Consider the following 12,727-nt stretch of genomic DNA (forward strand, 5'->3'; position numbering starts at 1 on the left):
TTTTGGGTTGGGTGAGAAAAAAATTCCAATGCAAAAAAGAAACCTCAATTAAAAAAAGCTTAAAAACACGCCCAAAATAACCCAAACCTCTGCTTGGAGAGTATATATTTAGTACAAGCCCAGGTAGACGCTCTAATGGTTTGTTAGTTTTGCCTCTATTAGAAGCTATCGCTACATGGTCGCACATTCCACGCGTGGTAGGGATAAGTAGTTACAGTGTCGAATTCTGTTAACGCCAGTCTGGTAAATTACATACGTACAGTCGGTCTATACGAGGCCGGGGGCACCATGTTAAAACACGTTATAGCAGGAGTTTCGCTGGTCGCTTTTCTTTCCATGCCCACAGATTACGAGGTAGGTAAAGTGAGTTTGTATCATTTGATGTAAAACTCTGTTTCTGAGAGATAGGAACTTTCAAAATTCTTCCCCCAGCCCCCCTTTTGCTCAGTCGCTATCATCATGCAGACAGCGTCGTCTGACATATCTGTCAGTCTAGGAGAAAAGTCGTCTGATATTGGGGGCTAGAGGTCCATGCGGCGCGAAATAGCCTCTGACAGAAAATCGTTAGATCTGGTCCTTTCGTTTTCCTATCACGTAATGTTGGAATGAATTGCTCTTCCTACCTGCAAATTGTGATACTTTGACAGAAAGATTCGTCAAAACTCAGTCCTAACGTCTACATTTTGAAGAGGTTTAACGTTTAAAAGCTGAGGGTGTAATCTCAAAGCAAATCTTTTAGTGACTGCAAAAGACAGTATCAAATTGGCAAGACAGTAATCGGTAGGGAAGTATCCAATACACCACTCAAACACCTCAAAGTGAAATTTCTAAAAGAAAGGCACCTGTACAAAAAAAGGAAAGCCAGTCTAAACCACGTAAAAAAAAGCCGAAGCCAAAACCTTTGCTTGTAGAGTAATTCCGGGTGGTCTCAAATTGGGTATTTTGTCGCCAACCCTTAACTGTTGTCAGCAACAACGCTCTCTGCTTACTTCTATTACAATACGGAAACAACCATTCTCCGCCGGCGTTTCTTACATTCCTGTGCTGAAAGGGAACCGTTTGCCGGACTATAGACACCCAAGAGCCGAGAAGTTTGCTAACACTCGGAAAATCTGAGGAATGAGTTTTGCTTCCGAGCTCGACTGTCTGACCGAATTTTTCACGTATTTACGTTTGAGCAGGTGCGCTTTGTGTCACCTGGCAAATTCACAGTCACCTGTATTTTCCGTTATCTTATTTTTACAACTATAGTCTATAGCTTCCTGTGGTGACTTTACAGATTTCTATGTTCGTTCGGACAAAAACAACGTTGGTGGCGGTAGTACGACAATATTTGGAGTCTGGATATTTAAGCCTTTAATGTTGATATAACACAATCCTGACTCTTTTAATACATTGTCTGTGGTATGGTAATGTTCATAGCTTGTGGTCTTTAGCCTCTACCAGGCTTTAGAAGCGACCAGAAAGACTAGAAATTGACCAAATAGACAGAAAACATGCCTATAGAAGTTACGGCTAGCGTTTGAAAGGGGGTATTCCTTTCGCAAAATCTTGTACAAGTACTTTTAGAGGAGTAACGCCAATGTGAAGTTTGCATGTGATAAAAGCGCATAAAAATATAATTCTTACGTTCTTATAACATACATAGTTACACACTTGACACATATCTGTATCGGTATAGCTGGTATAACCACCCTTCGGTGTAACACACAAGCTTCACAGGCACGCGGCGTGGCAGCAGCTAGCTATATCACACCAAACGACTTGTTACACTCAATCTCTGCACACATTTAATTGCAGGAGCTGTTAAAATCTTTCTGGTTCGATCTTATAATCAAAGCCAATATATTTTGTGTTGTATCGTAGGTCCCATGTGACACGGACAAGTCCTGCGGCGGCGGGAAGTACTGTGACCGGCACTACGGTGTGTGCAAACCCCGCGGCCGTCTGGGCGACCTGTGCCGCCGCGACGGCAACTGCCAGGGCGGCTACGACTGTATGTTCGGCCGCTGCGAGAAGACCATCCAAGCCGGGGAACAGGGTAAGTTACAATACGGACAACTTCGACGAAATTGTCTCCCCCTCCTCTTTCTAGATGTCTCTGTGCCTCTCTTTTTTCTCTCTTTATCTCTCTGTCTGTCTCTCTCTCTCTCTCTCTCTCTCTATATATATATATATATATATATATATATTCTATCTTACTCTGTCTCTCTGTTTCCTCTCTCTGTCTCTCTCTGATTTCCTCTCTCTCTATCTATCTGTGTGTTTTGGCGTTTTCATGTATATTTCAGGTATCGTACGTGGTGTGGCCTTAAAAAATCAAGCTAGAACAAGTATTTTGAAGTCAGGGAAAAAAGCAAGAGGCATGGATCTACGAGTAACTTATCGGTATCCACATACAGGGTTGACGAAACGTTTTCAACTTCGTCTCAAAGATCCCACAATCTGTTTGCGCGTCTTTCGTTCGCTGGGCCATTTTTCTCTTTCTAAATCACGATGAGCACGTGATTACCATTCACTCAGCACCCAGCGCAGTTGACGTGCAATGTTGTTTATTGAACTGACTCGCACCTAGAACTCACAACAACACGTACCTCTCTGTGTGGTCCCTGGGCTGCCGAGTATGACAGAAGAACCTCTAGCTAGTCTCCACCAGACTCCTTCTGCAGGCTGAATAAATAGTAGAAATCGGCCTGAAAAGGGGATATAATTGGAGCTGTGCAGGCGAATTGGGCCCTCTCTGGCCGGCCAACTTCCCTGGCCTATTAAACCCCGTTTTAGGACAATTTCTACTATTTTTATTCAGGCTGCAAATGAGTCTAATGGAGACTATGTGACAGAAGGACTTCTAGCTGCAAAAAGACACATCTGCACCGCAATTACCTCTTGAAAAAAATAATAAAGACATAATCCTAAAGACAATTCCCCTAACCACAAGTAAACCACTAAATCGTACCACCCTCCGGGCCAGGTTTTCGCACCCCATTACTGTACATTGTACGCCGATCGACAAATCGGTCGGCCTTTTGTCGTCCTGACGCCCGGTGTGAGGCAGGCTAATTGGTTTCCCGCCCATCTACTTGCCAAAAACACAAAGCAAACACGCCCAAGATTGAGGAGATCACTCGATCCAAGCAGATGCAAGGTTCCTGCTCAGTGTGTTTTTGCAACATTTGGTTCTGCAAAACACGTCTAAACCAGGAAACCTAGAAAGATGGCGGATGCCGTCTGAAAGCTTCTACGCTTTTACTTTTATTAGTCGTGTGTATCATAATACATCCAGTACATGTTATGTATCAGTTTAAATCCTTCCTGTTCACCAGCTGAAAATTAGCTGGATCTTTACAGATGTTTGTACATAGAGTGTCCCTCCCTTCTACTTCTCTATTGACAGATTGTATTTTCTATTTCTACTACTGTATAAACAGATATAACGTCTGTTTTGTCCATACCACTGATATGGTGAGTTTTGGCAACGCCTCAGGAGTGTAGCCGATCTTTGCCGCAATGCTCACGCGTCACTGACCAATCACCTCCACCCTTCCCCTTAGGTGCCCGGTGTAAGCACGACAAGGACTGCGGAGACAGCATGTGCTGTGCGCGGCAGCACGGAGAGCGGATCTGCAAGCGGCGCCTGGTTCTGGATCAGAAGTGCTACGTCCCCGACGGAGGGCTGGACTACAGTCTGAACCAGATGTGCCCGTGTGAGAAGGGACTCATCTGTGGGGAGGTGCCGCCGCCACCGAGAGAGTAAGTACATGTACCACCCCTGCTGTCGTACGTGATGGTTTGGTCCAAATAGCACCCCTGCTGGCATAGGTAATGGTTTGGTCGGAAATCCAATTAGTTTTTGGAGAAACTATACAGTTTCAGTAAAAAAAAGTAATCGTAATTTAAGGACTGTGGACTGCTTTAAACGTATGTACATAGTTACCATAGAAATAGTATATAGACTCTAAATGTAACATGTAGAAAGGTAACATTTGCTAAGCAAATTCATAATGTTTACCTTCGCGTATGGTCTGCTCTGTAAATTCTTACTCAAACACATTCATATATATGGTCAGACAACAGTCTAAATCCCTCCTGCTATAAAATTGCAACATAATGTAACCCAACACCAGTTACCATGTTGACAGACGTCTGGTTCAGGTCATTGACCTTATTGGTTTGGAGAAGGAGATGAAGACAAGGAAACAGAGCAAAAACAATGTTTTCCTAAGGCAAACATACAAATAACTTGATTCAGGGACTGTACACTATAGTATGTACGTAGTTCCCAGAGAGTGTATCTTACTGACGAAGATTTTTTCGGTGATTTTTCAGGGAGGAGTTTATCCTGTTTACGGACAACCATCACATGAGGTGCAAGGCTATCGACGAGTGACGTCATCAACCACGTCACCGCGCACCAAACTCGGACGTCAAAAAACAAAAGAGTCATAGTCAAACTATTGTCTGTATAATGTAGATATCTGCACATAGTGCGGACAGAAACTTATAATAATAACGTTGACGTGTTATCCTATTCTAATCTATGATAAATCATATATATGTACACAGAAGTTGTTTTCCAGCTTTCTCTCAGGAAAGAAGCATATGTTTTTTTTTTTTTTAATGGAGCTGTTTAATCTGCATCGAGCTATACTAGAAAATGCATCTTTTGTATAACCACATAGGTACATTTTTGCCCACGAGTTATAGCAAAGGAACCTAAATATGCTTAAACATTCAGAAGTAGTTTCCTAAAACCCTTGTCCTGCAGGGCCTTCTCAATACAAATGCAGAAGTAACTATGTCACCGCAGGGCAAAAAAAGTAAAAAGTCTATGACCTGGTTAAGACATCAAATTATTTGAAAATATTGTGTAAAAATGCCAGCAGGACAAGGCTTAAGTTACGCAGCGTCATCGTAAAACGGTAAATGATGCTCGCATTTTGTTAAACACCACTGTCGTAAAATATGCCGCAGCACACAAGCTCACGCCACGCAATGTCAATTCAATCTACCTCTTCTTTCACTCAGTTGGAAGTTTTTTTTCAAGAGTTAAGTTTGTTTTTCCAAGATCTTCTATTATCACTATCATAGCCTTGTAGAATATTTTTGTACATATTTATTCTATCTATTAAATTATCATGAGTTAAAATCAATGTGTGTGTGTGAATTTCTTGTGATGTAAAATTGTGGCACTTGGTTCCTTACAATTATCAAGAGTTTGTCCTCTTAACAGATATGACTATGCATTCATTTTCATCATGACATCAAATCAAAATAATTTTAATGCAAAGATCAGAATTATAAACAAATACAAAAGTAGTGAGTACTCTCTATAAGATCTCTATGTTTGCATTTGCCCTTTGCAGCAGATATATAACATACACATATATCATATACATGTACAATGTACATTATACTTTGGAGGTAAGAATATCACTATATGTGAGGCAAAAAGGTGGCATTGTACATGTGAGGTAAATATACAAAAATAGTTGAGGGCAAAATAGTGGCATTTCTTTGCAAGAAATAACTCTCTATCAATTCATATTCCTATCAATTTGTCATATTCAACCTTCGAGGAAAAAGACACATGTATATTCACACAACACTGTTACAGACTGAACACTAGTCTCCACCAGACTTCTTTTGCGGGGTGAATAAATCGTAGAAATCGGCCTAAAAAGGGTATTAATTGGCCAGAGAAGGTAGCCGGCCAGAGAATCTCCATTCTTGGCGGGGCAATGAAGCTTCTCTGGCCGGCTACCTTCTTTGGCCAATTAATACCCTTTTTAGGCCAATTTCTACGATTTATTCACCCCGCAAAAGAAGTCTGGTGGAGACTAACTGAACACTGTTACAGTCAACCCAACTTCTCGACAGCTCACCAACACCCCCTATCATCTCTACTTAGAACTGCAGCTCAACGAAACCCCATGACAAATGTACCCAGCACAAAGTATTGCCACCTTCATAATAAAGACGGCAACATTCTGATTGTCTGTTTCCTTATACCATTTTCATCATTACCCATATGCTACCCTTAGTATATATCTGAGGTTTACCAACTGAATATTCATATCACAACTCTTTGGCTGTCCTCCTTTTTCAATTTCTGCAAAAGTGCAGAATAACAAAAAAAAATGACACCTTCGTATGGAAGCTGGATGGCAATATTCTGATTGTCTGTCTCCTTATACCCTTTTCATCATAACCATCATGTCCTTTGTAAATATCAATTTTACCATGGTTTCTCAATATTGACATTGCAACTCTTTAGTCTTTGGCTATCTTTCTTTTTCAATTTCTACAAAAGTGCAGTTACTGTATAACAAAAAAAATGACACCTTCATGTTTATGACAATATTCTGATTGTCTGTTTCCTTATATGCATTTCATCATAACCCATATGCTATCCTTTGTAACATCACCATGGTTTCTTAATATTGACATCACTAGTCTTTGGCTTTTTTTCTTTGTTAATTTCTGCAAAACAGCAGTATGACACAAAACAAAAACAAATACATGACTGTACATATTTCTGAGTTTCAATACAAAAAAGTCCAGATGGGCAAAAAAAACTAAACTCCCTTTCCTGGACATAATGAAGGTACCTAAACTATAATAATCTCAAGATGTTCTAAGTACACTTACAACAATTGCATAGTAGACATTACTCAATAAACTCAGAAGATGGCTTTGGATAGTCTTCTCAATTCACAAAAAGGAACACATCAATGCGTCTTCAAATATCATCTTGTTCTTAGTCTTCTCTTTACCTCAATAAATCAAGTAAATATATATACCTGTATGATATATACCACATTCAGAAGTTCTACCAACCTAATGACATTATTTTTGGGGGGGTTGTTACAACTGAAAACTTAGAACACAGCAAGTGTCTCTTTTCCTATGGCAAAATTACATCCCTGCAAATCGACAGCATTATAATTTCAATCAAATTTTTTCATTCAAACATTTTTCTTCCAAGTATTTTTTTTTTGCTGTCTTTTCACAACATCACCATCCTGCTGATGCATGCTGGGAGAATGACCCACAGGAGGTCAGAGTTCAAGGTCACAGCTGATCCAACATTCCCTGTTCCTGAAATATAGGAGGTAAACAACAGATTATGTAAGGAAGGCAGGAAAAAATGTTGTGTTTCAGTATCTGCATTTGTGTAGTCGGTATAACCACCCTTCGGCATAACACACCAGCTTCACAACTTGTTACACCTAAGCTTTAAACATTACTTAAAGCTATCTAATGATAGATTTTGGTTTCAGCCCTGAAATAACTAGGGTAGGCAGGTTGAGATTCTCTCTTTTTTCTTTTCAGGTTTAGGTTAAAGTGATCCAACAAATACAGTTTAACAATGTAAAACTGAATTGCTATAGACCACTGTGTGTAAGTTGTAACCACATTCCATACCTTTTGTTGTCTGAATTGGCATAGTAGTCACCACAGGTGATTCAACTAGAAAGAAGAAATAATAATTGAGGCGTGAGAGTCAAACTTCATTTTATTATCATCAGCTGAAAAAACAGTGTTAGAAATACCCATCTGCAGTCTGCATTTTGCAGAAGGATTTTCAATATTGCAGAGGAAAAATTAAGCAACCTGCAATTTTTTAGGTGTTCAATGATGTCGGCCTCAGTGGATATGGCTGAAATTTGCAGAAAGTTTTCAAAATTGCAGAACAAGATTCTGACATTCTGTAATATTGCAGAATACTAGAAAAAGTATTTCTACCACTGAAAAACATTTTACTTACTATCAAATGTCAAAGTTATCAACCTCTGCACATTTTTCTCCATCCTATAGTACTATCTTGCTGCCCTACATGCCAGGACTGGTAAGTAAGGGCAAGTAAGTAAGTAACTAAGTAAGTATAGTACTATCACCACAATACCTACCTGCACAGAAGGCATACAAGCTGAAGTAGCTTGCGCCTCTGGTGCACCACGTGTTGGTCGTTGTTGCCACACCACACGCACTGCCATCTGCCTGCCATCCCGGCATGTACGCAAAAACGTTGTTCATCGCTTCACAGCTTGCCGGACCGCTCCCGCCGCATATCGCCTCCGATACGATCCTCTGGGTCTGTCTGCACGTGGAGTTGATGAGGATACAGTCACTGTTCCAGTACGGTGCCTCTGAACAGTCGTCACGGTTGATGTAACACGGTAGACTCAAGCCCACACTGTCGCACGCACTCTTCACGTTAGCATTGGTCATCGGGCCGGACGCCTGAACTTTGTAGAACATCCAACCACTAACAGTTCCCAACATGACTCTTTCAACTAAAGAAAAAATAATACGATACTAGTAATTCACTCTTTTGTTTAAAGTTAAAATTTTTGATCCAACACAATGAACTTTTTAAAAATGTGTAACTACCAACACAGATGAACTTTCATGATGGTTCACTCTTTTGTCCAAATCCAACCAGTATCATTGTCTTTATTTGGTGGCTAATACTAGTAATAGGTTTGAGAACTGAAAATACATAAAGAAAGAGATAATATACTATTCTCCTGAGTAAATTTTTATTCTTTATTACATGTACCCAGATATCCTTTTTTTCTTGGAAAGAACTTAAATTTTCTCTATGAACCTAACATGCATGGATTTTATACATGCCTATGTCTCTAAGAAACTGACTCTTATAAGTTATATTCAGCAGTCCTTACCAGCTGGCTCTGTTGTAGGCTGTGTGGTTGTAGCTTGTTGTCTGGGTGTTGTCCTCAGTGGGGTTGTCCTTGCTGGGGTTGTAACCTGCTGTGTGGTTGCTGCAGCTGATAGAAAATTGACATGTTTTCAGACTGTTGCATTCATAATACTAGAAAGGTAACATTTGGAAAGCAAGTGCATAACGTTTACCATCGCATATGGTCTGCTCTGTTAATTCTTACTTAAACACAGTCATAATCATATATTTGGTGACAGGAGCCTAAATCCCTCCTGCTTTAAAATTGCAACATGATGTCACCCAACACTAGTTACCATGGTGAAAGACATCTGGTTCTGGTCATTGATCTTATCTGTTTGGAGAAGAAGAAACTGAGCAAAAACAAATATGTTTTCCTTCAGAAAACATATTGATATATTCTACATGGAAAAACTATTACCTTGCTTGACAAGATTTTGTACAAATGCTAGAGTCAGTGACAGTAAAGGAGGGGTTGCGGCCAAAAATATTTTCATTCATTGTAACGTTAGTTACATGTTTTATTGTGACTGCTCACCTGCAGTAGTTTCTGTCAGCTGTGAAGACTTCAGATCAGTCCAGTATACTGTCTTCTGTTCAGCAACAGTAGCGCTGTAGATAACAATAATATTTAGAGTATACTCTTGCTAAAGTGGGTTAAGAAGATGAAAGTCTTAGACATTGCCTTATTATTGATAAGTATAACCATTAAGAAATCTTACACGAAGAAAGTCATGTCTCAAGTATGAATAGTTTACCCAAATAACTTGTGCACATAGGCTACTAATATGTATATGCAAAATAGCTACTACATGTAGTAGTACATGGCCCAATGCAGATTTGGTGAAGATAGACATCAGAAATTCCTGCACCGCAATTTTATTGACACTAACTATATGCAGCTCTGAGTGATATTCAAAAGGACACCTTATATTCAGGCCATGCAGCACTATATTTTAATCCATCCCTTAAAGTTAACCAAGGATTTTTAACCTCCTTGCTTAAACTGCCTGAGTAGCTTTGCATTTATGATGCAATGCATTGGTTTGCCATACCACCAGGCAGTTTACTGGTTATGAATATGAAATAAAACAAACCACAACAAATTCTTCCCTGAACAATGGCAGGGGTTGCCACAGACTTTCTGCAACCTACGATCCACTGCTCACAAAGTCACATGTGTCATCTGCATAACATGATGTCACAGAAGTGGTGGATTGTTCATTCCTGGTCTTACAACTGGTGTACAAGTTATAGTTTATACAGTCAACAATTTGGGTGAGTCTAATTTGTGGTGTTGGAAAATTACAGTTCACACCTGTTTGTAATAAATTAATAGCCTCTACCAGGCTTTGGAAGGCGGCTGGAAAGAGCAGAAATTGGTCAAATAGAGAGATAACATGCCTGGGGAGTTGGTCCGCTAGAGAGTACAGTTTGCAATTTGGGTGCGGCAAACTGTTCTCTCTAGCAGACCAACTCCCCTGGCATGTTATCTCTACACTTCAGTATTTGGCCAATTTCTACTCTTTCCAGCTGCCTCCCAAAGCCTGGTAGAGGCTAATAAATTCTACCATCACAGATAGATGAACTTTCAAGCTAACAAAAGCTTGTTCACTCACACAAACTCGACCGTGCCATGTCCTGCCTCGGACGGGGGTGTCCAGGTCAGCGATAAGTCCCGTTTCGTGGCCTGACTGTTGTGCGTGGCGGTATTCGCGCCTCTCGCCACCGTGTTCGGACAATCGTTGGTTCTCACGTTGCTGGGAGGATCCGTGAAGAAACCGACAGAAGTGGTGGTTCCAACTTTTCGAGCCTGGATAAGGAATCCCTGAAAGTCTGCTCCTGTGATTTGGACTACCGGGGGTAAAAATAGAAAAAGAAAAGAAAAAAGTCATTGTTTTAGCCAAGCATTATATCATAACCATTTCTTACACCAATGCTCTGAATTAAGGTTTTTTATACTACTCTTGACCACTACATGACTTTTCAGGCATCAAAAAGTTCAAAAAGTTTTAACTTGTAGCGTTAGTTATTCTTGCAGATGCCAGATTACGAAAATAGAGTTACATAGCTACTAGATTAGATGGTTGTTTTTATGAACAGCTTATTATGAAATTTTGGCTCAGCGGCTATCAGCACTACCCTGACCAAACCTTAAGTTTATAGCAATACTGATAATTTTGTTTTGTCAGCTTACAATAGTTAAGAGCAAAATGCTTCGTTTAACAATAGACATTTGGGTGTATACGTAAAAACAAATGCGGACTTAGGCCCCAGATACATTTTAACTGTAACATTAGTTATAATTTTTCTTTACAGTAAGTGTATGAATATAACATTACAACTTACTCAAGATTCATAATTTTCTTTTGTCAGCTGTTAACAGTTAAAAGCAAAATGCTGAATGCTACGTTCTTGTATAATGTCCTTTGTTGAACACTAAGATATTTGGGTCACATAAAAACAAGTGCGGACTTAGGCCCTAGATACTTTTGTCACGTCGTTCACGTTACCGCAACAAGTATTTCGGACCGTGATATATTTGAATAGTTCTGACCTCACAAAAACCTACATGTACTACAACTTTTTAACTACTACAAATGGTACTAATTTTTGTTTACATTAAGTTTAAACAACTTACTCATTAAGAGCAAAATGCTAAAAGATCCTAAAACGTTTAGACATTTGGGTCACAGGACTTAGGCCCTAACTGTTACATAGTTTTGTTACTGGTTTCACGTTATCGTAACAAGTATTTAGGACTGTTAGGACTGTGATATGTTTAAATAGTTGTGTTTCTTTGTGACTCACCTGTTATACTTTGACCAGGTACGTATTGTGCAGGTGCCACGAGGCTGTATGGAGTCGGACTAGTCTGTGCAGTAGTGCCGAAATGTCCGGGAGTCATCGTAACACAAGCTTCCAACGGAGCTCCATTCCCGTACCCTTGTACCCGGTCCCCTACACCACACAACAGCACTAACCACACAAAACACCACATTTTAAACCGCTTTCGGAAGACAAGACGACGTTCCTATAGAGTTGTGACACTCGCCGGGCTCATGTCATGTCGTTGGCGTAAAAATAGCGACCGAAACTGGAAGGAAACGTCCACATATCCGCTCATTTTCTGAGCAAAAACCCGGCAACAACAAACTATTTTGCTTTACATAAGATCACGTGATTTAAAAGACTATCCGACTTGAAAAAGGGGGAAAACTTTGTAAAATAAAAGACGATTTTCTCACATTCTAATACACAAAGACTACAAAAAAGCTAGCAAGACATATGTTATATTTAACTTAAAATAATTTATTGATGTCATATATTACTTGTTTACTCATATTTTGTTGAAAATAAAATAATACATTACCTACCTATTACGAAGTGTATGATTCTGTATAGGATCACTGTGGCTACGCCGACTAGCGGCAAATGCCATCACTGCACCAGCTGTTATGTCATAAAAAAACCACACCCATTTCCAGAACAGGTAAAAGGAAATGTGCTAGACGGGTGGGCCTGTTCATGATAAGTGTTGATGGTTTTGAATAAAGAAGTGCCATTGAATCAATATTTAGTCACCGTCTCCTGAAAAAGAGGTTGTTGTAGCCTCCACTAGCAGGCTGGGACTGGGGGTTTGGTGGTATTTGGCTGATTTCTGATTAGCAGCCAATCAAAAAACTGGGGTAATTCAACCAGACCGGCTATGTTTTCTATACGCAATCAGAAAATAGCGCATAAAAGATCCCAAAGACCATGAACGACCCCCCCCCCCATTTTTTTGGCATGCTATGGAGGCTATTTTTTTTGTTGGCCCTTCTCAGTTTTGTCCGGACCATCCTTGTTGTTGACTCATGATTCATAGTTTCTGTGCCATGACCTGACAGCCAAGCCTGTTTGATATCCTTTGAAACGTCTGTGTACTCTCCAAGCAGAGATTCGGGCTTTGGGGGTATTTTTAGCGTGTTTTTAGGCTTTTTTTATCGGGGTTTCTCTTTTGCACTGAATTTTTTTTCCCAC

General features: G+C 40.0%; 2 protein-coding genes across 3 annotated transcripts in view; one reads left to right on the forward strand and one right to left on the reverse strand.

Moving 5' to 3' along the window:
* LOC109478144 overlaps positions 1-4,423 on the forward strand; it is a 16,025-nt gene extending 11,602 nt beyond the window's left edge. For both annotated transcript variants that reach the window (XM_019779632.1, XM_019779633.1), the window contains exons 6-8: positions 1,867-2,041; positions 3,552-3,750; positions 4,327-4,423. In XM_019779632.1, coding sequence (XP_019635191.1) covers positions 1,867-2,041; positions 3,552-3,750; positions 4,327-4,387 — 435 coding nt within the window. In that variant the 3' untranslated portion in view covers positions 4,388-4,423. The remainder of the gene's footprint in view (positions 1-1,866; positions 2,042-3,551; positions 3,751-4,326) is intronic.
* Positions 4,424-6,987: 2,564 nt separating this feature from the next.
* Positions 6,988-11,876, reverse strand: LOC109478139 (putative ferric-chelate reductase 1). Its single transcript, XM_019779626.1, has 6 exons — positions 11,516-11,876; positions 10,324-10,558; positions 9,243-9,316; positions 8,688-8,792; positions 7,911-8,297; positions 6,988-7,098 (listed from the first exon to the last, which is right to left on the reverse strand). Exons 1-6 carry the CDS (start codon positions 11,703-11,705, stop codon positions 7,007-7,009), a joined length of 1,083 nt encoding a protein of 360 aa, XP_019635185.1. The 5' UTR covers positions 11,706-11,876; the 3' UTR covers positions 6,988-7,006.
* Positions 11,877-12,727: the final 851 nt, after the last annotated feature.

The sequence above is a fragment of the Branchiostoma belcheri genome, unplaced genomic scaffold (genome assembly GCF_001625305.1).
Source record: "Branchiostoma belcheri isolate BF01 breed outbred unplaced genomic scaffold, Haploidv18h27 scaffold42, whole genome shotgun sequence".
Taxonomy (NCBI): Eukaryota; Metazoa; Chordata; class Leptocardii; order Amphioxiformes; family Branchiostomatidae; genus Branchiostoma; species Branchiostoma belcheri.

Excerpts from the sequence above, each read along its gene's own strand:
- LOC109478139 (XM_019779626.1), bottom strand. The coding sequence starts at position 11,705 with ATGTGGTGTTTTGTGTGGTTAGTGCTGTTGTGTGGTGTAGGGGACCGG. Across the intron at positions 8,793-9,242 it reads GCTGACAGAAACTACTGCAG|CTGCAGCAACCACACAGCAG; the intron begins GTGAGCAGTCAC and ends ATTTTCTATCAG. Across the intron at positions 7,099-7,910 it reads CTTGTATGCCTTCTGTGCAG|GAACAGGGAATGTTGGATCA; the intron begins GTAGGTATTGTG and ends CCTATATTTCAG.